General features: G+C 44.3%; 1 protein-coding gene across 1 annotated transcript in view; it reads right to left on the reverse strand.

Annotated features, from left to right (window-relative positions):
• LOC147427214 (uncharacterized) overlaps positions 1-23615 on the reverse strand; it is a 58219-nt gene extending 34604 nt beyond the window's left edge. Inside the window, exons 1-2 of the mRNA XM_086498895.1 lie at positions 23188-23615; positions 226-355 (exon numbers count right to left, since the gene is read on the reverse strand). Of these exons, the coding sequence (XP_086355021.1) occupies positions 226-355; positions 23188-23512 (455 nt within the window). The 5' untranslated portion in view covers positions 23513-23615. The remainder of the gene's footprint in view (positions 1-225; positions 356-23187) is intronic.
• Between the last annotated feature and the right edge of the window lie 227 nt (positions 23616-23842).

The raw sequence follows: 23842 nt of genomic DNA on the forward strand, positions 1-23842 counted from the left end.
TGCTCCCCTATGTCAATCCCCTAGATGGGTTGAAGGTTCTGCTACTTACGCTAATTTTTACTGCATATTTCAGAGGTTTTTTTGGTTTACCGATCTTCAATCCAAAGGCTTCAAAAAGCCCTACTTACTTAGTTTTGAAAGCATCTTTTAAGAGTGACACAATAGGGTAAACCTCAATTTACAGCTAAATGCATGTTTGAAAAAATTAGACACAAAACTACATACCCAATCTCGCCCTGATCACTGAAATCGTGCCCGTCAACTCCAAATCTGTCTCCAATCTCGTTTTTGACATGGGTAATGAGCATCATAGGCAGGACATGTCCGATGATGCAGTCAGCAATCACCAAGTATGCTGACACACATAGAATTCAGTCAGATGTTAGGCAAATTAAATAAATGTGATAAAAAAGATTCAAAACTAGTCACTAAAAACATATTAAAACTGCAAAATCTGCCTCATGTGAAAATGATCTTCCACAACCAAAGCAGATCCAAACAAGTTTTTTTTTTTTCCTGTAGATTGTTACGTGCTTAAGAGCTTCCAATTCTAGGCATCGTAGTTTCCTTTGATATGAGAACAATTTAATTCCAAACAAAAAATAACTGACTAGCAAAGATGCACCATCAACAGAGATGCCACATTGAAAAATACAAAGAGCTTGCTAAAAACCATTTGACAAGAGTCCATTCCCACTCATTCAAATATACCAGACCACTAAGCACACCACCTACGCACTATTAGCTGGTCTCCACTTGCAGCACTGAATACAGAAAAGTATACACAGAGAGAGAGAGAGAGAGAGAGAGAGAGAGAGAGAGAGAGAGAGATGTGTACGGGAGCGAGTTAGATACAATGCGGCGGAAATGCTGGCTGAGAACAGAGATGCATCTCCAATCTGTGGGTGCACGGAGCGTGACTTCTGAGTGTGGGTTATTCGTGTGGAGGAGAATTTGCAGATGCTTTGACTACTTTGACGAATCAAATTTCTAAGGAGTTTGAAACTCAACAGAGTTAGGATATTCGGCCTTCATGCTATCCACGTTTATGCCCTGAATCTCCAACATTGTGGATCATTGGATGGCTTGTAATACCGAGAAGAGCATTTGCAATTGGGTTGTGCTTGCTTGACACATAATCTAATTATGCCACCAAATTACTGAAAATTTGTCTCCATCTAGCTTGACCATCGCTCCAATCGACACTAGGTATGATTTGAAAGCAAGGGCTTGATGGTCTGTTTTAACTGTGAACTCTCTACTGTGAAGAAGTGCTTCCAATGTTTGGATGCCAAAATGATTGCAAGCATCTCCTTGTCATAAACTAAATAGTTGCATTAAGCACTTACCAAGCTCTTACAAATATAAGCCAAGGGTCTTAAATGTTGCTATATAATTGCACATATGCCTATATTACTAACATCGGAGATGACCTCAAAAGGCTCTTCCCAATGGCAAACTTCAAAACAAGGGCTTCGGATGCCAATTTCTGAGGAGCATTAAATACATTAAGAGACTTTCCCACCATAGTCACTTTGTGCATTTGTTCTTGCATCCCATCGGAAAATTCATAAGTGGTGCTGCAATTGATCAGAATCCTGCATGTGCCTGCTAGAGGCCTTACAAAGACCTACGAAAGGAAAGAGCAAATATCCTGAGCAGTTTGGGGAATATGAATGGCTTGGATCTTAAAGGAACGAAAGTATGAAACCTCTTGTAGCCCAAAGGTACACTTCTTGATGATCGCATGGAGCCAATCCTTCTCCACATCCAACAAATGTTTCTCATATCTTGTTGAAAAGAATAATACAAATTTTCCAAAAACCACAATAAATGTGTGTAGCAACAAGGAAAGTATGTCGTGCTCTTTACTGTGGGGGCTCCTTAATGCAATGTGCAAGAAACCTCACTCCAACGGAAAGAAAACACAATACCATAGAGCAATGGAGCCAAGCAAACTCAAAGACACAACAATAAACTCTCGATGGAACCCGACTAACTCGTGGAATAAGTACAAACTCTGGCTAGCAGCACACTCAGCTCCAAGCCCAAGACTCACAGGTACAATGGGGGTGTCGAGGCTCCAACTGTGTAGGGAGAGTGCAGATGTGCGGTGCTAGATTGAACACAAAACTCAAGACTCTAGACTCATAGAATGTCTAGGAAGCATACCACAACTAAAACCAACTAGCCAACGGCTAATAAATATCCCTCATAGTCCAGCTGCGTCTATCTCCAAATATTGGTGGCGGTGAACTGGCCACGGTATCCACTCGACCATCATTCCCTATGTCTACCATGTCACTACACATGCGAGAGTCCACCCAATGCGAGCCCAAGACCAATTGTAATTGCGAAGTGGGACGGTAGCAGGCTATAAGTTGCCCGCCACAAGACCACTCACTGTCCTGGAGAGTGGTGGTATAGCTATCTGTAAACTCTGCAAAAGCACTATTGGTGATATGTACGCTGGAGAAGATGAAGATGCTGCTATCTATATTAGTGCTCCAATGATGGCGGGGGCGGATAGAATGGCGGGTATGGGGATGCAAGCCATGCTGATAGTGGCCATATGCTGGATGAGAGTCGATTGGATATGGCGTGCAAGCCTTGTAGGCAGCAGATGGAGGAGAGGCAATGTGAGGGATAGGGGTAGCGGATGGCAGATAGCCTGGACAACCACCATAAGGCAAAGCATAATTGGACGACGGTGGTTGGAAGAACGAGGCTACCGATGGTCCCCAAAACTAAGATGAAGTAGAAGCGGGATATGGAGACTCTGTGGTCGCATGCTTCTCTATACCCTGGGAAACGAAGTGATTATCTATCAACATCTTCTCTTGGACCGCCACAGCAGCAACACTAATAGTACTCGTAGGGACAGTGACAGTAGTCGGTAATGCAAGTAACTACAAAACCACTATGGAATGCATGTGGGCTCATGCGGGACACACTTGCACGACCACTGAAGGAAGCTCCTGAACAGATGCAAGATCATTGGCCTCTCTAAGCTCCATATGTAAAGTTCTTGCATATGTAAAGTCCATATGACCACTTTTTTGAGATCTTGCACCTGTCTATTAGAATTCTCATGCGATCCTAGGTCTGTGCAATAAAAACATTTTCCTATCCATTGATCTCCGAATGTGGTTGTGAAGCTCCCTTTGCTTGCTATCATACATTGCATGAAGCAAGTCGTGAGTACCCTGCAATGTAAGAGTTCCATTTGCAATACCCCGGATTGCTTTTCTATCCACCTCCAAAAGTCTATCAACCTGGGCCAAAAAGTTGACATCAGAGTACCTCCAGATGGATGGAACAATTTGGAACGGCAGGAGCATTTTACCTTCATATGGGAAAAAACACCATCACTTTTTTAAAGACCCTTACTTTTCCCCTCCCCACCCCACTAGCTCTCTCCCTCTGGCGAGTCCCTCTCCCCCCCTCTCCCACTCAAGGCTCAACTTTGAACTTTCAAGCTCTCTCCCTCCCTCCCTCTCAATTTTGAATTTCAATCTCCCTCCCTTCCTCCCTTCGAAGCTCAACTTTGTGCTTTAAGTTTCAAGCTCTCAAGTGACTGTTTTGTACATAGAGACCGCACATCACCACATTCAAGCCATAGTAGGCTGAAACAGCCTTCAAATAGGGCTATTTGTTAGTAGTAGTAGTCAAAGGACTCTAATATTACTTGTATTTAATCATGTGATGTTAAAAATTCCATTATTTAGGTGTTTTTTAAGCCTCCTGTTCCACGGCGTTCTCGTTCCGGGCCCTTGGCCGTTCCCCATTTCGCCCCCCGCCCCATTCACGTTCCCATTCCCCGTTCCGGATAACTCAGGTTGACATATGGGTGGATCTCCTTGCCTCTGAAGTAGCTGCCTCTACAATAGTAGGCATGCCAGTAGTTGGGGGCAATTGGAATTTGTAGCTAGGCAACTGAATAGTGACAATGGGCGGGGTGAATGTAGAGGTGGTCAAAGAAGTGGACTCTGTAGTAGTTTTAGGAGCATAACCTGGACTCAGAAATTCTAACTTGAGACTCAAAGAAAGACAACGCTGATGAGTCTTCAATCAAGTCTTTGAATACTTTTGCGTGGGTGGCCTTTCCCTTGTGGCTTATGGGATGTACCCATTTTAGCATTGACAACATCTCGTTGTGCTTGTGCTTGAGAACAAGCAGTAGCACTTACTTTCTTTTGCATACTCCGAGCCACCCAATACATGATGGGAGCTGCATAGCAATTGAATTTCTCTGCCTTCCCTTTTCTCTATGTCCGAAATCGCTTGGCCCTGTTTTGCAGTGCATTAAATAGTAGGTGGTGAAAGGGTTATGGCAGAAAGGGACAAAGACCAAAAATAAAAAGCATCGCATAGTAGTGCGGACAGCAGGTGACTCCCTTGTCGGGTGCACGCAGTAAGAAATAATATTGTAGACAGGAGTAGAGCTGCTAGTTCCTGAGATAATCCGTATGTGAGTGCACTAGTAGTATCCTCAGCAAAGAGATTTAAAAATGTTTCGTGGTAGGCAAAGGTATCGGCACATTCGTCATCCCCATAGCTTTCCCCACATCCTCTATTGTAAGAGTCGCAACGTTTAGCTTTAGAAAAGTGAGCAGCAGTGCACCCACGATCAAATAAATTCCACAACGTCATACATGTATTTTTGAAAGGCTAGAGAAGGGCGAATGGTGAGGCCAGCAAGGAAGAATGGCAAGGGTGGGTGTGCGCACTGCGATCAGCCAGGGCGAATGGCGAAGGTGGCGAGCATGGGCAAATGGCGAGTGTGTGCGAGCAGCCAAGGCGAATGGAAAGGGTCGAGCAACAAGAGAGAAGACAAGTGGTGAAGCCAAGAGAAGCGAGAGACACTAAGGCAGGGTCGAGGCGAGTGTGCAAGAGCATCAGACGAGATGGGAGTTTGATGACCGGAGAATTGGCCAGGATTACCATGAAAAATGCCAAGCAATAATCTCTTGAAAGGTGAGCCCATGCATCACTATGTCACTGGATACATTTTAACTTAACGTGATATTCTTGAAGATGTGAGTTCATTGAGTGCTTCTAATTATGTCAGTGCCAAAGAGGAGCTAGGGAGGGTGTACACATGGAAAGGTAGAATGAGTAGTGCATATCACAATAGAGATGTCACCAGAGGCTGAGAAGTGTCTGGGAGAGAACAATGGAACATGCATAACACACATAACACAGACTTGAGCAGTGTTAAAGAACAACATACTTTAACTTGCTAAGATCAAATTCAACACACGATGAGCTACAAAAAGCGGGTGAAGGGTGATACCAAAGACATTAACAAGAACACAACGTGACCATCATGATAAGGAATACACACTGAACACAAGAGCTGTCTAGAGAATGTTTCTGAGGGAACACGGCGGTAGATCTGTATGTTGGAGTTGGCAAGGTCCAATCCGAGAGTTCTTGAGCTAGTAGAGATTTTTCAAGTTGCAGGATGATAGCACTTGACTCTAGATCCATTTACTAGGGGCAGAGGAACACCGTCCTTGGGGTAAAATCTCCTGCACTCTGTATGGCCCCTTGCCACGCAAGGACGAGTTTTTTGGCTTTTCTTTGGTAGTGAGCTTGATAGAGCAGCACCAAGGAGCCTTGCATGATTTTAGGCTTGTGAAGATGATGGATGATTATGCCAAGCTTTGCCATATAGCTTCTGTGCCTGGAGAGCACTCGAAGCTAACAGTCTGCCCTCTTCTAGCATGGAGAGACAAGAGATATAGGTCTACTCCACACCGCAATCGACACAAAGATGCCTACCCGAGAGGAGCTTAAGTTGAATTCAAACGGGGCAATTGCTTCCACGCGGAAGGCTAGTTGAAAGGGGGGGTGATTGGCCGTTGCTTTGAAAGAAGTGCAATCTGTCCATAAGACGTCGATGAATGCCTGAGCCTAAACACCTGAAACTTCTTCACTTGTTGGTACTCGAGAGGTGGTCGACCATGACGATGCTTCCCGGGGCGAAATTCCTGAAATATAGGTAGTCACCGCCAAACCCTGCCTGGCTTATTCAGCAGATAATGTAGAGCATGATGATCAGTGATAATTGTGAAGTGTAAATAATGGCGGACTTTTTGTAGTGCATAACGATAGCCAAACCTTCCCTCCCTGTTGTACTATAGTTGCGCTCAGCTTTGGAGAGCAAGCGACTCGCATAGTGAATGGGGTGAGCAAGGTTGAATTCTTTGTTAGGTTGAGTCAGAACAACACCCACAGCAATCTGGCTAGCATAAGTATGCACATGAAAAGTTTGAGACCAATCTGGGGCAACTAAAATAGACACCTCACTTAGGCCCTTTTTGAGGTTAGCAAAAGCTTGGGCCTCAGCCTTGGACCACTGAAAGGGTACAGCAGCACTGATCAGGTAGGTCAGGGGCTAGGCAACATCGGCATGCATAGGAATGAACCTGCGATGATAATCTATGTGGCCTACAAGCTCTGAACACCCTTGGGGTTGATTGGGGGATGCAACCACAAAATGGCCACTATCTTTTAGGGCCAGGAGCTAAACCTTTAGCATACACCACATGACCCAAAATCATACCTTGAATGACCAAAAAATGGCAATTGTTAGGATTGAGCTTTAGATGCGCCTCCCTATACTTGAGGAAGACTGCAGAGAGCTGAGCTAGATGCTCCTCCAAATTCTCCAATGGGGTGGAGCATTAAGCACCGAAGAATGTTGAAAATCATCCATGAAGATTCGAAGATGATCAACAGTGGTTAAAAGATGATGTAGATTGTACGACTGAAAGAAGGTGGAGCGTTCTTCACCCCAAAAGACATTCTTATTCTTATGTAAATGAAAATATCCCTTGGAGTCACAAAAGCGGTCCTGATCTGGACAGTAGGATGAATGCCCAACTGATTGTAGCCACTGAAACCATCCATGAGACTATAGAGTATGTGCCCAGCCACATCTTCAAGCACTCGTTCTTGGTGAAAGGGGTTGGAAAGCCATCCAGGATTGTCACCTTGTTCAAAGCGCGGTAGTTGACACAGATGCAGAGTTTATAGGATTTCTTCTTGGGAACTATGAGCATGGGTGACAGCCACTCAGAGTGCTCCATGGGCACGATGATAGCTGCTTCTTGCATTTTCTCTAGCTCTAGTTGACTGCTTCTACATAGTTGGGGTTGAGCTTGTAAGCACAGCCTCTAACTAGCTTAGCCCCCTCGACCATAGGAATAGTGTGGACCCTCCTAGCTCTCGTGGGATCCCTTCCAAATTTTTGTAAGACCAAGCAAAAACGTCCTTGAAAGAGTGCACAAAAGAAACTACCTAGTGAGCAACACAAGGTAATCCTGCAACCAAGTGGCTAAAAGAATGGGCTGAGGGTTGTCAAGGTCACCAAGGTTGACTTCCTTGACAGCTTCAGGAGGGGCAACTGGCAAGGTTGTCTAAGAAGATGAAGATGTCGCCACTTCTTGGAGCTTTGAGACATCATGAGTTGGTGTCTGATCAATATTGAAATTGGCATATTCTTCTTGTAACCATCCTAGTGGAAACTTGTCAAAGGGTAGTTCATCACATACAGAAGAGAGCTTTGCCTTGGTTGGGGAGTTTGACACACAGGAGGCTGAGGGTTGGGCAAACTCTTGTAAAGGAGATTTCTTGCCTCTTCTACGGTCATTTACAGGCTCATCAAGCCTTTAGTCTTCCACAGGATGAGCATCTGATTCATCGGCTTCTATGACCTCGACACCTACTTCTACGCTAGGCAGCACATTGGGGCCAGCTACTCATAGTTACTCGGAACGGGAAATCGAAACGGGGAACGGGGAACGGCAACATGCATGAAATGTCATTCCTTGTTTCGGATACTCACGTCTAAAACACGGAGCGGCAATGCGGAACGGGAAATTGGGCTAGGAATGAGGAACGAGGACCTGAAAATGGTCATTCCCTGTAACTATGCAACTACTAGAAGTTTCACAAACGGGAGTACATACGAATATTCAACAAGCTGAAAATAAAAAGACTTTCAACCAAAATAAACGGAGGAAAAGATCTACACAGTATTGGGGACCAGAAGGTGGGTAAGGTCCCTCCCCCCCTCTAAGAGAATCTATATTAGTGAGAATCTTTTTTACAAGCACAAGAACCGGAGCGACCCCTCCGTTCTGAATCTCAGACTCGACGGTCAATTCCTTCCCATGCAGGAAATTCCAAGAGACGAGCCCTAAATTCCGTCTGCACACAGTACGAAACTCCGCAGACTGTTCCTGATTCTGTTTCCAGAATCCTTGAGCGTAGGCCAAGGCCTCCTCGCTCTTTCTCTGTCACAGAGTACCTACAAAAGTACAAACACAAAACAACTCGTCTAGCGTACTCACAATCAGTATTTGTCACTCCGAGCGCAGAAAAGCGACCTTCGCATGCTGGCTTCGCTCGCTCGCTTGCGGATGCCGGAAAACCCTCCAAAAGTTAGCGCTAGTGAAACTTTCCAACTGAGAGAGAGGGATGGCTGAATTTATAGGCACCCATACCCGGTAGGAATAGCCGGTGCGGTGCTGGCCATAATAGCTGCAAAGAGTAGCGCTAGAGAAGGATAAGCTGGCGACAGTTTTGGCATGAGGAGAGAGAGAGAGAGAGAGAGAGAGAGAGAGAGAGAGATCACAAGCTATTTCAGCCCAATAGCTGGCGCTGGCTTATTTTTTGAAGACCCTTGCTTGCTATTTCAGCCAATAGCTAACGCTGGCTTATTTTTTGAAGACCCCTTGCTTTATTTTAAGCACTCGTTGCCCACTTATTAGGTGGACGGTCAGTCACCTTTTTAAAAATGTGCGAACCTTTTTTAAAACTCAATGAGTTGAAAACTCATGCCACACAACACTTCCCGGGCGTCCCCGGATGCAATTCCCAGGCATGGATGCAATGCAAACACAAATTCCTCGTGGGAAAGCATCTACTTTTCCCAGAAAGCACTTAAAAATATTCCACTTTTAAAAAATAGCTTCTCATAAGCCATCTTTATTCTTGTGCCTGCGTCTTTACGTGTATTCCTTTTTCCAATTCAAATTTCTTGCCATACCAATGGAATATTCTCTTTTTGATGCTCCCGTCACCCATCACGTGACGCATTAGAAATATTCACGTCTCTCCCACCGAACTAAGAGTAGTTGCCCTTCGCGATGCTTAATATCACCCATTATATGACACATCGGTGTTGTCCGTACCTAATGGCTTTTGATATTTCCAATAGATCTACAGTTCCTAACCTCTAAGATTCAAGTAGAACATTTAAATATCCTAATTTCAATATATAGAAATTACTCGAAAAAATGAAAAAATAGTCTATTTAGCAACATCCATTTGGCTTTTAAACAGTTGTCCTCAACTGTAATGCTTGTACATATCCTTCCAGAATCTCGAGGTAAGATGCGAGTTCGTGCTCAGTCATTCATCCACTGAGCGTATAAAGTAGAATAATTCTTGAACTTTACCAAACACTTCCCTGTAATCTTTCCGGACTTCTGTGGCCGCTCTTGATAATGAATGATATGCTCGGTGGGAGTATTTCTTCTGTTTCCTCAACCTCGGGTGGTTCCTCAGCAATATTCTAAACTTGGAGGTGGTCCCACATATGGCCGGAGTAAACTAACATGGGAAGCATTATGGATCCTCCAATTAAGTGGTGATAAACCACTTTTGGTATGTACATAGTCGTGGGTATATGCATTAGCTTGTGTATATAAAGAAGCTTTTACATGCATTGGAAGGTTTTCTAATGTGATATTAGGTTTAAAAATATGGTGGACAATGTATATATGACAAATAGTCATGTTGCGTGCCAGCAGTCGGGTACACATACATGCCTGGACTAGGTGTCGAAGCCTTAGATGTGGTTCCAAGTGTCTTATTTTGGCTCTAGAGTATGTGTTTGAGCTTTTTAGAATGAAAATAATGCAAGTGGGAAGTGTGGGCACCCTCGTCCCGCCCAAGAAGTTTGACATATCCAATAACTCTCTACTTGCAGTGCCTGATATGTAGCGATACGCGAACCGCCCTAGAAGTGGTAAAAAGTGGTATGTAGGTATGTATGTGGCAATGAAGTTTCGGTATCAAGGACCAAGCCTACAAGACTTGGTGGATTTTGGAGTCGTTTGGTATTTTTCTCGTGAAAAATGCCCGTCGGGAATCAAAAGTAGGCCCAAAAAAGTTCAAAAAGGTGTGAAAAGGCTTAAAATTGCCACATCACTTAGGGTGATGTAGGTGTTCAGGTTGAGGGAGAATTTTTGGAGCCCAATATCAGCACTTTCACCTCTCTGTGTGTGGGAGGAAGCAGGGTGTCTACAGGTGGTCCTATGCAGTCCCATCGCGTCCTATTTTCGAGTGTGTACAGGAGTCAATGAGAGCTTCTTCTCTTCAATTTGGCACTTGGGAAAGTTCCAACTCGACTCATCTTGTAGTGTTTGTGGGCAGGCAAGGACTTGTAGGTCGAGGTGTTTCCAGTTCGAGAAGGGGTTGTGGGGAGGATTTTCATTGAGCTCTTGAGTAGTGGTGTGTGAGGTGAGGAATTTAAGTGAATTCCTTGAGTTGCGTTAAAGTGTCAGGGTGTAAGTGTGCACACGGTGTTTTTTGCTCCATCACCTTTTGGCAATCCTGTTGGGGAGTGAAAATTGTCCGTTGTGCACTCAGAATTTGAAGTTTGGGCCGTGATGTATTCACATTTTGGTGTTTGAAGGGAGTTTAAAGATGGTGGTGCCATTCCAACTATCAATTTTCACAGGTTGTGAGGATGTAGAGGATTGGCTTGCATCATATGAGTTTGACTTGACATGTTTATGCCGTGAAATTCCAAGTGAGGTGCAAAAGCTTGCAAGTATCAACCTGGTGGTCAGAGGTAATGCAAGAGAATGGTTTGAGGGCTTGTCACAGGATGACAAAGTGAATTGGAACAGGTTTAAGAGATGCTTTTTGAAGCGGTCCAAGAAGGTAATTCCTCACCAAGATGCATATCAGCAGGTCACCAATATGTTTATGCAAGAGCACGAGTCTCTTGCAGAGTTTTGGTCAAGATTGGATGATGCTTAGAGAGTTTGGAAAGATGCTCTATTGCATGTGGAAGCCATGTCCAAAGAGCAAATTTATTCCACTTTTACAAATATCCAAAGAATACAGGTATTCACGAGTCTGTTGTTGTCGATCCTTAAGATGAAATTGCAAAAGAGAGTCCAATCCCATGTGTGAAGCATTGAAGATAGCGCTACGAAAAGAGAGAAAAATATGTGTTGTTGCAGGCATGAAGTTCCCTTTGTCTATACCCAGTATGGATAGTGTGGATGACCTTTACATGCACAACATTGCAGTTGCAGATGCTCATGTATGCAAGGATAGCACTTTGGAGACATGTGTAAATGACCATACGCTTTAAGCAAGTATGAATGAAGTATGTAATGCGGTTGTTGAAAACATATGCATGCCTATGGTGCAAAATGGCAAGGACACAGTAGATGAATGTGAAAGTTTGAGCACTAGCATGGGAAGTGAAGATGATGAGAGTGAAATTTGAGTAGGATGAGGCCGTTTATGATGGTGACACATCTGATGTTGATGAGAGTTGGTGTGCGGATGTATGTGATGATGATGTAGAGTTGCAAGATCCATTGAAGGACATGGTAGCCTTGCACCAAGAGCAACGTCTATTTTGGGAAGGAGCTTTGCAGCAACTAGGCATGGATGTTTGGAATGATGATGAGATGATGGGCTATGGTCGGGGAGTTTCTACACCAAATGAAGATGATGTAGGAGGGAGTGATGCTATGCTGGATGATTTGACCTTGGATCCATGTGCTTTACCAGAGCTGGGGGTTGGGCAACCCTCTAATGATTGTGATGCAAAGGTATTGGGTCATGAAGATGATAGGAATGAAGTCTATGTGTGCAAAGATTTGATGCTAATGCCATCTCCAAGAGATGTCGGCGATGATACGTGCCCTGTGACTGCTCAAAATAAACATCTTGAGGGTGCGGTAGACAGGAAAGTTAGAGTGATCTTTTGCTTGCACGGTGATCTTATGGATGCATTTCACATGCTTCAACATATGATTGGGCCATATCTTTTTATCTGCAAAGATCCTGATTGGCAGCTAGTGAGTCGTAAGGCAGGTTGGTATGATAAAGACTTGATCATGATGTGTTGTGTGGCTTTGTATGCATGTTTCGAGCTTTTCAAGTGACAGACGCCTTATGTGGAAGAAGAAGATGCTAATGATAGCGTTTCTGAGGTGATATTCCAATTTTGAAAGGGACCTATTAGAGTTTGGAGTGATGATCTCTTGGGCATGGGGAATGAAGTGCAGTCAATGCATCAAGAAGATGATGTGAGATTTATCGTTGTCAATCAAATGGGCTCTAGTTATGAGATGCATTTTGAGGTATTTGTGGGTTCGACTGGTTGGAACAAAGTATGGTACAACATGGCATGTACCAACCTTGCAGAAGATCCATATGATGCTTGGGATCCATGTGGGCGGTGGCGCAATGGCAAGAAAATAGATGCTTTTCCCTTTGATGTGGGTAACACACGTGGGTACTAAGGTGGTGCTATGCAAGAGGAAAAGTTTCCATATGATCCACGTGGAAATTGGGGTCGCTTTTGCAAGTTTCATGTGAATGTTTGATACGAGTGTTGAGCATAAATGCTCAACTTTGGGTTAGGCAATGATGATAAACCACTTTTGGTATGTACATAGTAGTGGATATATGCATGAGCTTATGTATATAAAGAAGTTTTACATATATTTGGAAGGTTTTCTAATGTGGTTTTAGGTTTGAAATATGGTGGACAATGTATATATGGCAAATAGTCATGTTGCGTGGCGGCAATCATGTACACATACATGCCTGGACTGGGTGTTGAAGCCTCAGATGTGGTTACAAGTATCTTATTTTGGCTCTAGAGAATGTGTTTGAGCTTTTTAGAATGTAAATAATGCAAATGGGAGGTGTGGGCACCCTCGTCCCACCCAGAAAGTTTAACACATGGAATAACTGTCTATTTGCGGTACCTGATATGTAGCAATGCGCGAACCGTCCTAGAAGTGGTCCATAGCGGAATGTGGGTATGTGGAAATGAGGTTTGGGTAGCAAGGACCAAGCCTACAAAATTTGTGGATTTTGGAGCATAGTCACAAGAGAAGGGTCCCGAGGAGTTGGGGACAAGGGACGGGGCTCAAATGGTTTTTTAGTGTAAAAAAGAGGACGGGACGGCAAGTGGGGATGGAAAGCCCAAAAGTGGGCGTCCCCTATGACTATGTTTTGGAGTCCGTTTCGTATTTTTCCCGTGAAAAATGAACGTCGAATATCAAAACTGGCCCAAAAAAGTTTTTAAAAATGGTCAAAAAAGGTGTGAAAAGGCTTAAAATTGGCACATCACTCGCGTTGCCCTGAGTATTCAGACTAAGGGAGAATTGTTGGAGCCAAATGTCAGCACTTTCACCTCTGTGTGTGTGGGAGGAAGCAGGGTTTCTACAGGTGGTCCTATGCAGTCCCATCGCGTTCGCGTCCTGTTTTTTAGTGTGTGGAGGAGTGAATGAGAGCTTCTTCTCTTCAAAATTGCACTTGGGAGAGTCTATGGAAGTTTTGAGGTTTCCATGGATGTGTCTGTGCGAGGGATTGAGGGAAGAAGGTGCGACCTTCTGCAAGACTATGTGAGCCTGTATCGGTGCCATTAGGGTTGGAGCTACTCCAAATAGTTCAATAGAGTGGAGTTTCGTTAAGCTTTGCAATGGTTTGAGGGATGCCTTCTGTGGCTAGAGTTCTTGAGTTTTTATTGGTTTTTCTTGTATATTTTGGTCGTCACATCAACTGTGATTTCAAGCCTTGATCAACTCGATTCACCTTGTAGTGTCTGCGGGTAGGCAAGGGCTTGTAGGTCGAGGCGTTTCGAGTTCGAATAAGTATTGTGGGGAGGATTTTAATTGCGCTCTTGAGTGGTGGTGGGTGAGGTGAGGAATTGAAGTGAAATCCTTGTGTTGCGTTAAGGTGTCACGGTGTGTGAGTGTGCGCACGGTATCTATTGCTCCATCATCTTTTGGCGATCCTGCTGGGGAGCAAAAATTGCCGATTGTGCACTCAGAAGTTGAAGTTTAGGCGGTGATGTATTCACATTTTGGGTGTTGAAGGGAGTTTCAAGATGGTGGTGCCATTCCAACCATCAATTTTCACAGGTTGTGAGGATGCAGAGGATTGGCTTGCATCATATAAGTTTGACTTGATATGTTTATGTCGTGCACTTCCAAGTGAGGTGCAAAAGCTTGCAGAAATCGATCTGGTGGTCAAAGATAATGCAAGAGAATAGTCAGAGGGCGGGAGAGTTGGGAAAGATGCTCTATTACATGTGGAAGCCATCTCCAAAGAGGAATTTTATTCCACTCTTACAAATATCCAAAGAATACAAGTATTTACATGTCTGTTGTTGCCGGTTCTTAAGATGAATTTGCAAGAGAGAGAGCCTAATTCCATGTGTCAAGCATTGAAGATAGTGCTACAAACGAGAGAAAAATTTGTGTTGCTGCAAGTATGAAGTGCCCTTTGTCTACACCAGTATGGATAGTGTGGATGACCTTTACATGCACAACATCGTGATTGCAGATGCTCATGTATGCAAGGATAGCACTTTGGGGACGTGTGTAAATGAACATATGCTTCAAGCAAGTATGAATGAAGTATGTAACGCGGTTGTTGAAAACATATGTAGGTCTATGGTGCAAAATGGCAAGGAGATAGTAGATGAATGTGAAAGTCTGAGCACAAGCATGGGAAGTGAAGATGATGAGAGTGAAATTGAGGAGGATGAGGTCCTCTATGATGGTGACGCATCTGATGCTGATGAGAGCTGGTGTGACGATGTACGTGATGATAACGTAGAGTTGCAAGATCCATTGAAGGGCATGGTAGCCTTGCACCAAGAGCAACGTCTATTTTGGCAAGGAGCTTTGCAGCAGCTGGACAAGGATGCTTGTAATGATGATAAGTCGGGGAGTTTCTACACCAAATGAAGCAGATGTAGGAGGGAGTGATGCTATGCTAGGTGATTTGATCTTGGATCCATGTGCTTTACCAGAGCTGGGGTTGGGCAACCCTCTAGTGGTTGTGATGCAAAGGTATTGTATTGGGTCATGAAGGTGATAGGAATGAAGTCTATGTGTCCAAAGATTTGATGCTAATGCCATCTCCAAGAGATGTCAGCGATGATACGTGCCATGTGAGTGCTCATAATAAACATATTGAGGATGCGGTAGACAAGAAATTGAGAGTGATCTTTTGCTTGCAAAGTGATCTTATGGATGCATTTCGCATGCTTCAACGTATGATTGGGCCATATCCTTTTATCTGCAAAGATCCTAATTGGCATCTAGTTAGTCGTAAGGCAAGTTGGTATAATGAAGACTTGTTCATGATGTGTTGTCGCTTTGTATGCATGTTTCCAACTTTTCAAGTGACACACACCTTATGTGGAAGAAGAAGATGCTAGTGATAGTGTTTCTGAGGTGATTTTCCAATTTTGGAAGGGACCTATTAGTGTTTGGAGTGATGATCTCTTGGACATGCAGAATGAAGAGCAGTCAATGCATCAAGAAGATGATGTGACATTTATGATTTGGTGGATTCTGAAGTGCGTTAGGTATTTTTTCCGTGAAAAATACCCGTCGGGGATCAATATTGGCCAAAACTGAACCCAAAAATGTCAAAAAATGGTCAAAAAAGGTGTGAAAAGGCTTAAAATTGCCACATCGCTCACGGTGTCGTGAGTGTTAAGGCTTAGGGAGACTTTTTGGAGCCCAATATTAGTACTTCACCTCTCTGTGGGTGGGAGGATGAAGGGTTTCTACAGGCGGTCCTATGCACTCTCGTCGCGTTCGTGTCCTATTTTCGAGTGTGTGGAGGAGTGAATGAGAGCTTCTTCTCTTCAATTTTGCACTTGGGAGAGTCTATGGACGTTCTGAGTTTCCATGGATGTGTATGTGCGAGGAATTGAGAGCAAAAGGTGCGGCTTTCTGCAAGACTATGTGACCCTGTATCGGTGCCATTAGGGTTGGGGCTACTCCAAATAGTCCAACAACATGGAGTTTGGTGAAGCTTTTGCAATGGTTTGAGGGATGTCTTTTGTGGCTAGAGTTCTTGAGTTTTTGATTGTTTTTCTTGTATATTTTGGTCGTCACATCAAGTGTGATTTCTAGCCTTGATCAACTCGATTCACCTTGTAGTGTCTGCGGGCAAGCAAGAGCTTGTAGGTCAAGGCGTTTCAAGTTTGAATAGGGATTGTGGGGAGGATTTTTATTGCGCTCTTTAGTGGAGGTGTGTGAGGTGAGGAATTAAAGTGACTTCCTTGTGTTGCCTTAAGGTGTGAGGGTGTGTGAGTGTGCGCACGGTGTCTTTTGCTCCATCATCTTTTGGCGATCCTGCTTGGGAGCGAAAATTGCCAGTTGTGCACTCAGAAGTTAAAGTTTAGGTGGTGATGTATTCACATTTTGGGTGTTGAAGGGAGTTTCAAGATGGTGGTGCCATTCCAACCATCAATTTTCACAGGTTGTGAAGATGCAGAGGATTGGCTTGCATCATATGAGTTTGACTTGACATATTTATGTTGTGCACTTTCAAGTGAGGTGCAAAAGCTTGCAGATATCAATCTGGTGGTCAGAGGTAATGCAAGAGAATGGTTTGAGGGCTCGTTACAGAATGATAAAGTGAATTGGGACAGATCTAAGAGATGCTTTTTGAAGCAGTTCAAGAAAAGTGATTCCTCACCAAGATGCATAAAAGCAGGTCACCAATATGTTTATGCAAGGGCACGAGTCTGTTGGAGACCAAGAAAAGTTATTCCTCACCAAGATGCATAAAAGCAGGTCACCAATATGTTTATGCAAGGGCACGAGTCTGTTGGAGAGTTTTGATCAAGATCTCGCCGCACGGTCAGATCCCGCGAAGTTTGCAGATTCAGCCTGGAAAACGCAGACTTCAGCATCTGCGTTTTCAGCGCGTCGTCGTTGCATCGTCGTCATCGCCGTCGTCATCGACATAGAGTCAGAATTCAGCAAATAAAGATTTGCAGATTTCAACCATTAGAGATTTCAGATTTCAGCCCGTCTCGTCGTCGTCGACATCATCGGCAAGTCCAAGCATTGTAGAGATTTGTGCAATCATAAGTAGACCGCTCTCGCCATAAAGAGTGGGGCCCTTGGAGGAGGGTTTGACAACTTTCTGGTGTCGTATTCTTCTCTCTCTATCTCTTAGTCTCAGCATCTTCATTCACAATGTCATTCACTTTGTTTGTGATCATTTGCACTCTCTCACAAAAGGAACGGAAGACTCTCCCTTCCGTAAGTAAAGGGAACCTTGAGCACAGTTCGGAGCACTCATCTTGAGCAAAGTTCAACATTCACTTCCGCCGCACCTTACACAAGCCCACCCCAATTTTGTGTCGATCTTCTTTCTCTCTCTCTTTTCTCTATATCAATTGGCTTCAGTATTAAGTGGACTGCTTTCTTACCAGCTTCCTTAGTGATCTTGGTAAACTTTTCATCCCTATGCAATGAATACTGAGAATGTGCTTCTCTTAACTACTCGGCTCGTCAACAATATCCTGCACCACTTGTGCCTGACTGCAGGCTTGAGCTAATGCTCATCCAAGTTCTGCTTGCAATGCTAAACACTTTGCGGTGCGGCCTAAGACTCTTTGTTCGTCTTTACACTCTCCTCTTTTCGGGGCGCCATGGCCTATCTCTAGACTTCTCGTCTTCTTGTAAGAGTGTTGGCCCACTGCCTTATCACCTATTTCCAAGGTTTGCTAATATGGCTATTGGTAGAACTACTAGTTGACTTGTCCCTGCCGTGTGCTCTTACAATTGTACTACAGGCATTCTCGGTAATTTCGCTTTGCAACCGCCGCTTGTTACTAATTGAAACCTCCTTTTGGAGGTGGGATCAATGGCTCACGATCGCCGGTTGATCGTGACCATTGGATTTCCGAGAGAACGCAAAAGATTCCCAAGTTTTCGGATCCGGGTTTTAAACCCATGCCCCCTCTCCCTGTTGAGATTTGACTCTAACCGCTAAGCTATCACGGACTTGTTAAAAGGAGGGTGTGTGGTAAGTTTATAGATCACAGCGTTGCAGTTAAGTTCACACCTAGTTCACATGGAGTTCACAACAAATTGGGTGTGGTGCACATATCCTCCCAAGTTCACATCAAGTTCACACTAAATTTTGTGTGGTGCCCATACCTCCCAGGTTCACAGCTAGTTCAAAAAGTGATCGGACGGCCCAGACGCTCCCGCCTCGCGACGCCTAATGTGGACCATTGATCCCACGTCCATAGGGAGGTGTCAATTAGTGACGACGGCTTATGCTTCCCAAACCATCTGTGTGACTTGTGCCATATGTCACATGGTCCCTTTCTGACGAGGCCAAGGGACATGCGGTTATTAAAAGAAATCCCAAGAAGATGAAATCGTGCAAGAGGTGTTGTGAGACCCGGAAGCCCTTATTTTCTTTGATGGAGAAGCCAAGGCCAACTTTATCTCAACCGAATTGGCGGCTCGACTTGGAATTACGCCCGAGGAAATGGGGCCACAAGCCGAGGCTATTCTAGTGGCACCCGGACGGGATGTTGCCATTACACCTGTCATTGGCAAACTACGTTTGCATTGTCAGGGGTATTTAGGGCATGAGGACTTTTTCATCATGCCTTTGGAAGGGTGTGACGTCCATCGAGGAATCCCTTGGTTCCCCAAGAACAGTCCGTGGTCAATTTCAGGGCATGGAAAGCCATCTTGAAGCATGAGAAGGACAAAGAGATTGTACTTGATGGAAAACTGAAAGGCGAGTCCGTCCCACTTGATGAAATCCAATTTTTTTTGTTTACCTGATTTTCTTGAAAGAACTAAATGATGATTGAAGGTCGAACATGTCAGACCTCAAAAAAGAACATTAAGATTTTTTGTAAGCTCAAGCTAACTGTTTTTCCGAGGGCTTACCAAGAGAGTTGCCTCCTTCACATCCTGAAGATCACACGATTGATTTGATTCCCGGTAGTACACCACCGAACCGGCCATTTTACCGACGTATCCGAGCCCAAAAGAAAGAAATAATGAACCAAAACAGATTCCCCTTTCCGAGGATCGATGATATACTCGACAGACTTCATGGTTCTACTTGCCAAATTGATCGAAAGAGTGGTTATCATCAGATACGAATTGCTCCCGGAGACGTCTACAAGACAGCTTTCAGGACGACTTTTGGTTTGTACAAATATTTGGTGATGCCATTTGGCCTTACAAATGCTCCGGCCACATTCAGCCGCATGGTGGATAGGACCTTCAAAGAGTACCGATCGTTTGGGGGCACTTTCTTTGACGCATCATTGTCTTCTCCAAGAATGAAGCAAGACACATACACCATCTATTGCACGTTTTCCAGACACTACAGTGACATAAACTAGTTGTAAGTGCGAAAAAGAACGAATTCTTTTTTTCTTGCCTGAGATACAATTCTTGGGACACATCGTCTAAGCAAAAGGGGTTAAGATGGACCTGGCCAAAATTGAGACTACTCGTGATTGGCCTGATTTGAAGATTGTTCAAAGCTTTCTGGGCTTGTGCTCATATTATCGGTGGTTCATTCCAAAATTTGCAAAGATAGCTTCTCCTTTGCATATGCTGACTCGAAAAGGAGTTCCTTTTATTTGGGAACCGACAGACTCTCAAGGAAAAGTTGAACAGTATTGGCTTTCCCAAACTTGCAAAAGCCCTTTGACCTTGACTATGATGCATGTGGTCGTAGTTTGGGAGCAGTCTTGATGCAAGAAGGCCATGTCATAGCTTATGAGAGCAAGATGTTTTCACGTCCTGAACGGGTTAAACAGATTTCTGAGAAAGAGCTTTTGGCAATTATCCATGCTCTTATTCAATGGCAACATTTTCTACCCAGAGCCGACTTTACCGTCTTCATAGACCATCAGAGTTTACGCTACTTCTTGTCGCAAAAGCATCTTACAGAAAAAGCAGATAGGTGGGCTAACCTTCTGACAAAGTTTCATTTCCAGATAGTCCATGTTTAGGAACAGAAGAATTTAGTGGCAGATGCGTTGTCTAGAAAGCCCTTAGTTCTGGCTATTTCCACGATACCTCATCGAAGCTTCGAGGATATGGTAGATTAGGCCACAGATCCTGATTTTGCAAATATCTGTTACAGGATACAGAGTGGAGAGATAGTTGCAGGCTATTCCATATGGGACGGAATCTGTGTGCTCACTCATGTGATTGTGTTTGAGTGCAGGTTTGAAAGACGAAATGACTGCACCATTTTGGCATAGAATCTTGCACCATTTTGGTATTGAGATTCTATGGACATGATCGCAATAAGAATTAGTTAATCCGACATCTCTGAGGGCCGGTGTGGATCTAGATGCGACCGCTAAATACGTTGCCAGGAATCATGGTCCTAGATCTTGATCGATTCTATGTGACTTGATTTGAATGTGATTTGATGTTCAGTGACTGTCGTCTTTGTGCAAGTGTTGAATTTGTGTCGTCTAGTGCGTTGGTACTTAGAGTCAGTGTCTGCTAAACTGGTTTGTGGCTTATGTCTGATTTTGCAGGTGTAACCGAGGGCGATTACAATTCTTTCAAGAGGGGGGTGTCACAAAGTGATGATGTGGCAAGACCCTAATAGATGAAAAATGACTCCATTAGTTGTCCCAACTTATGGCCCCTTCCGACGAGGGCCAAGGGACATAAGGTTATTAAAAAAAAGGCCAAGAAGATGAAATCGCGAAAGAGGTGCTGATGTGGCACTTGTATGGACGACGTCCCGCGTTTCACGCTGACTGCTGACTAGGCAGGATAGTACGGAATTTCGACAAATTGCGTTGTTGTGCTGATGTGGCAGGCTGTACGGATTTCCAGAAATTATGTTGGTTGCTTTTGGGAGTCCCCAGCGCTAGCTTTTGAGAGCAAATACTTTTGGGACTTGAGGCTAATGAGCTGATTTCTTTTGGGGCGCTGCTTTTGGGGCATCTGATTAATGATAAAGAAATACCGAAAGGGGCGCCCGACTTTGGAGCCAATAACTCTGGGCACGGAACTCCGCCGGGCTCTCTCTCTCTCTCTCTCTCTCTCTCTCTCTCTCTCTCTCTCTCTAAGTTCAGTGATTTTGAAGTTTCTGTTCGTGTGTTGCTATTGATTTCTCGCTTGGAGTGTCCAAGCCTGTTACACCATATTGCTCGTTGTTCGGCCCAGTTGGCCACAACGGGACTAGCCACTGTATGGCATTCACGCCTGCAAATGGATTGTTCCCACTTGTTGGTTGATACTCGTTGGTAATGACCGCCTATCAGGCTACTTCATGCTCTTGCAGCAACGGGCAATCATTGATTAGATGACTTGGGTCAGTTCAGCAAAAACTGCCTTGGTTATACCAATTTTCTTGGCCAGCACAACTTTGCTGGTTTTTGCCTCTTGCATATCCTTGCCTCAGCCTCGGCCATATCTTCTACCGAAACCTCGGTAATATTTATTACTTATGTCCCCATATTAGCGGTATTGGATACCACTTGTTCTACATGAAGTTGAGTGTAACTAGGTCCGCACATCTGAACTACGTCATGAACTGCATTGGGTGAAACTGTTGCACCAGGTTGGACAACACATATTTCTGAACAGGTCGACCCGAGGTTGGGATCGGCTGCTAAACATAAACTCCTATTGATTGTGGTGTAGAAGGTGGGACAAACACGAAGGTTTGTGGTGCAATCACTGGTTGTGCCGACTGCACATTGCTCAGCACGTATGCTTGTACCATCGGTTCTGGACTACCCATTATTAGGCTCTTTGCATTGTACACACAACCATCCGTGACGTGTGTATTGACTTGACAAATGTCACACCAGGGGCATCGCTCTAGACATTCCATGTCCAAGTGTCCTTCTCTTGTGCAGAAACCGCACCAAATGCCAACAAGCGACCAGAATTACAATTCTGCTGCACGCACTACCAAAGGCTACACCGCCCTCTCCTCTCTGAACCTCGAAGCCGGCCGTGCGAGGTACATGCCAAGCAGTAGTGTGGACACTGCCCCTCCTTGTAACCTAAGGAACCATTGTCAAAATTTGGCTCCTTAGGTTCATCTAGGCTCATCTTGCCATTTTGGGTGGTGCGAAAAATTCAAACAAAGTCAGAGAAATCCCAAATTTTGTGGGATCACTCATAAGCATAAAAAGCATGGCTATGCATCAAATTTCATCACTTTTCATTTGTTTTCACAGCAACGCACATTAGGTACTATATTTGGACAATGAGTGTCCACATCAACTTCCTAGGCAAATCCCCTGCATTGCATTAGATACATTCATGGGAAGCTCTACATCCAGCAGGCATCTCTGTACAAAGCATGCATCCACCAAGAGTACAGTACATTCAAGGCAAGCTCTATATCCAGTAGGCATCTCTGTACAAAGCATACATACACCAAGTGTACGATATAAAGAAGGCGCCTGCCCTAGACTTATATACCAGACTATGGGTATTCTAAAAGTATATCGGGCATCATTTACATTAAGAAAACACCAATGGTGATGCATCCAGGGCCATAAGTCCCCGATAAGACACACACACAATAGCAACCATTTTCAAAGACATCACACTATGTACAGTGTAGCAACCATTCCCATACAACAAAGAACATAGCAAAAGAGAATTTAAAGTGCATTCACATTATGTATATGCCACAGCACGACATTGTGCATGTACATGCTTCTGAAGAGCCACTCTGCCTTGCAATCTTGTAGTAGTCTTGGTGAGAATCTTGCTTTAGAGAATCGGAGCTACGAGATACACACACCAAAACATCTATCCCTCTTCTCAAAGGATGACTACTACAGGGCACTTTGGTTAGGGCTCTCTCTCTCTCTCTCTCTTTGGCCTTTTGAAGACGTTAATATAACATTTCATTTCATTTCATCTCTCTCTCTCTCTCTCTCTCTCTCTCTCTCTCTCTCTCTCTCATTCATGGTGTCTGTTGTTGGATCACGTTTTGCATTGTTTTCACACATGGACTGAGTGAAGCACTAACAAAGTTTTGTGACTGCCATACCCAAATACATCGTATAATGTATCAAACTGACGCTCTGAATTGAATAAATATTACTAGACTTACCAGCATTAATCTGAATAAGATACGTCAATGTGTGCTGCGCTCCAGGACACGGGTTAGTAAAACCTTGTTGATTTAGGACATTTTGAGCTTGAAGGGTAGCGAGGTATTCTCTTGCAAAGATGCTAAACGACTCTGCATCACCGCACTCTGCAACTATGGCGCCCATGCGCCCCACGCAAATATATAGGATTGCCATAATCTGAGAGAGAGAGAGAGAGAGAGAGAGAGAGAGAGAGAGAGAGAGAGTCTCTGTGTCTCTCTGCTTGTGTGGGGCGGAAGGGCGCGAGTGTCTCTGCAGTTTAAAAGATAGCCGTTGACATATCATTTCGCCCGGCAACGGCAAGCCGAAGCGCCCGTCAGTGTTGGACGTTTTAAACGTTCCACCCCTCAACGGCAAGCGGGAGCCTCTGTCAGTTTTAACCGTCAAGCAAACCCCAATACTCCTACATTATAAGACTTGAGGTGGAACCATTGGCCCCTATTAATTGGGGGCGACGGATTGGTTTTGCATCGTAAGATGCTACATTAATCTTCAAGTGATTACCATGTGATCCCCATGCGATCACCTTGTGAACACATTGATTCCAAAGTGATCACTCTCCGATCCCATCCATCCCAAAGTGATCGTCGTGTGATCTCCACCTCGTCATTTTTG

This window comes from Adiantum capillus-veneris, chromosome 24 (assembly GCF_014529385.1).
Source record: "Adiantum capillus-veneris isolate H3 chromosome 24, ASM1452938v2, whole genome shotgun sequence".
NCBI classification, from domain to species: Eukaryota; Viridiplantae; Streptophyta; class Polypodiopsida; order Polypodiales; family Pteridaceae; genus Adiantum; species Adiantum capillus-veneris.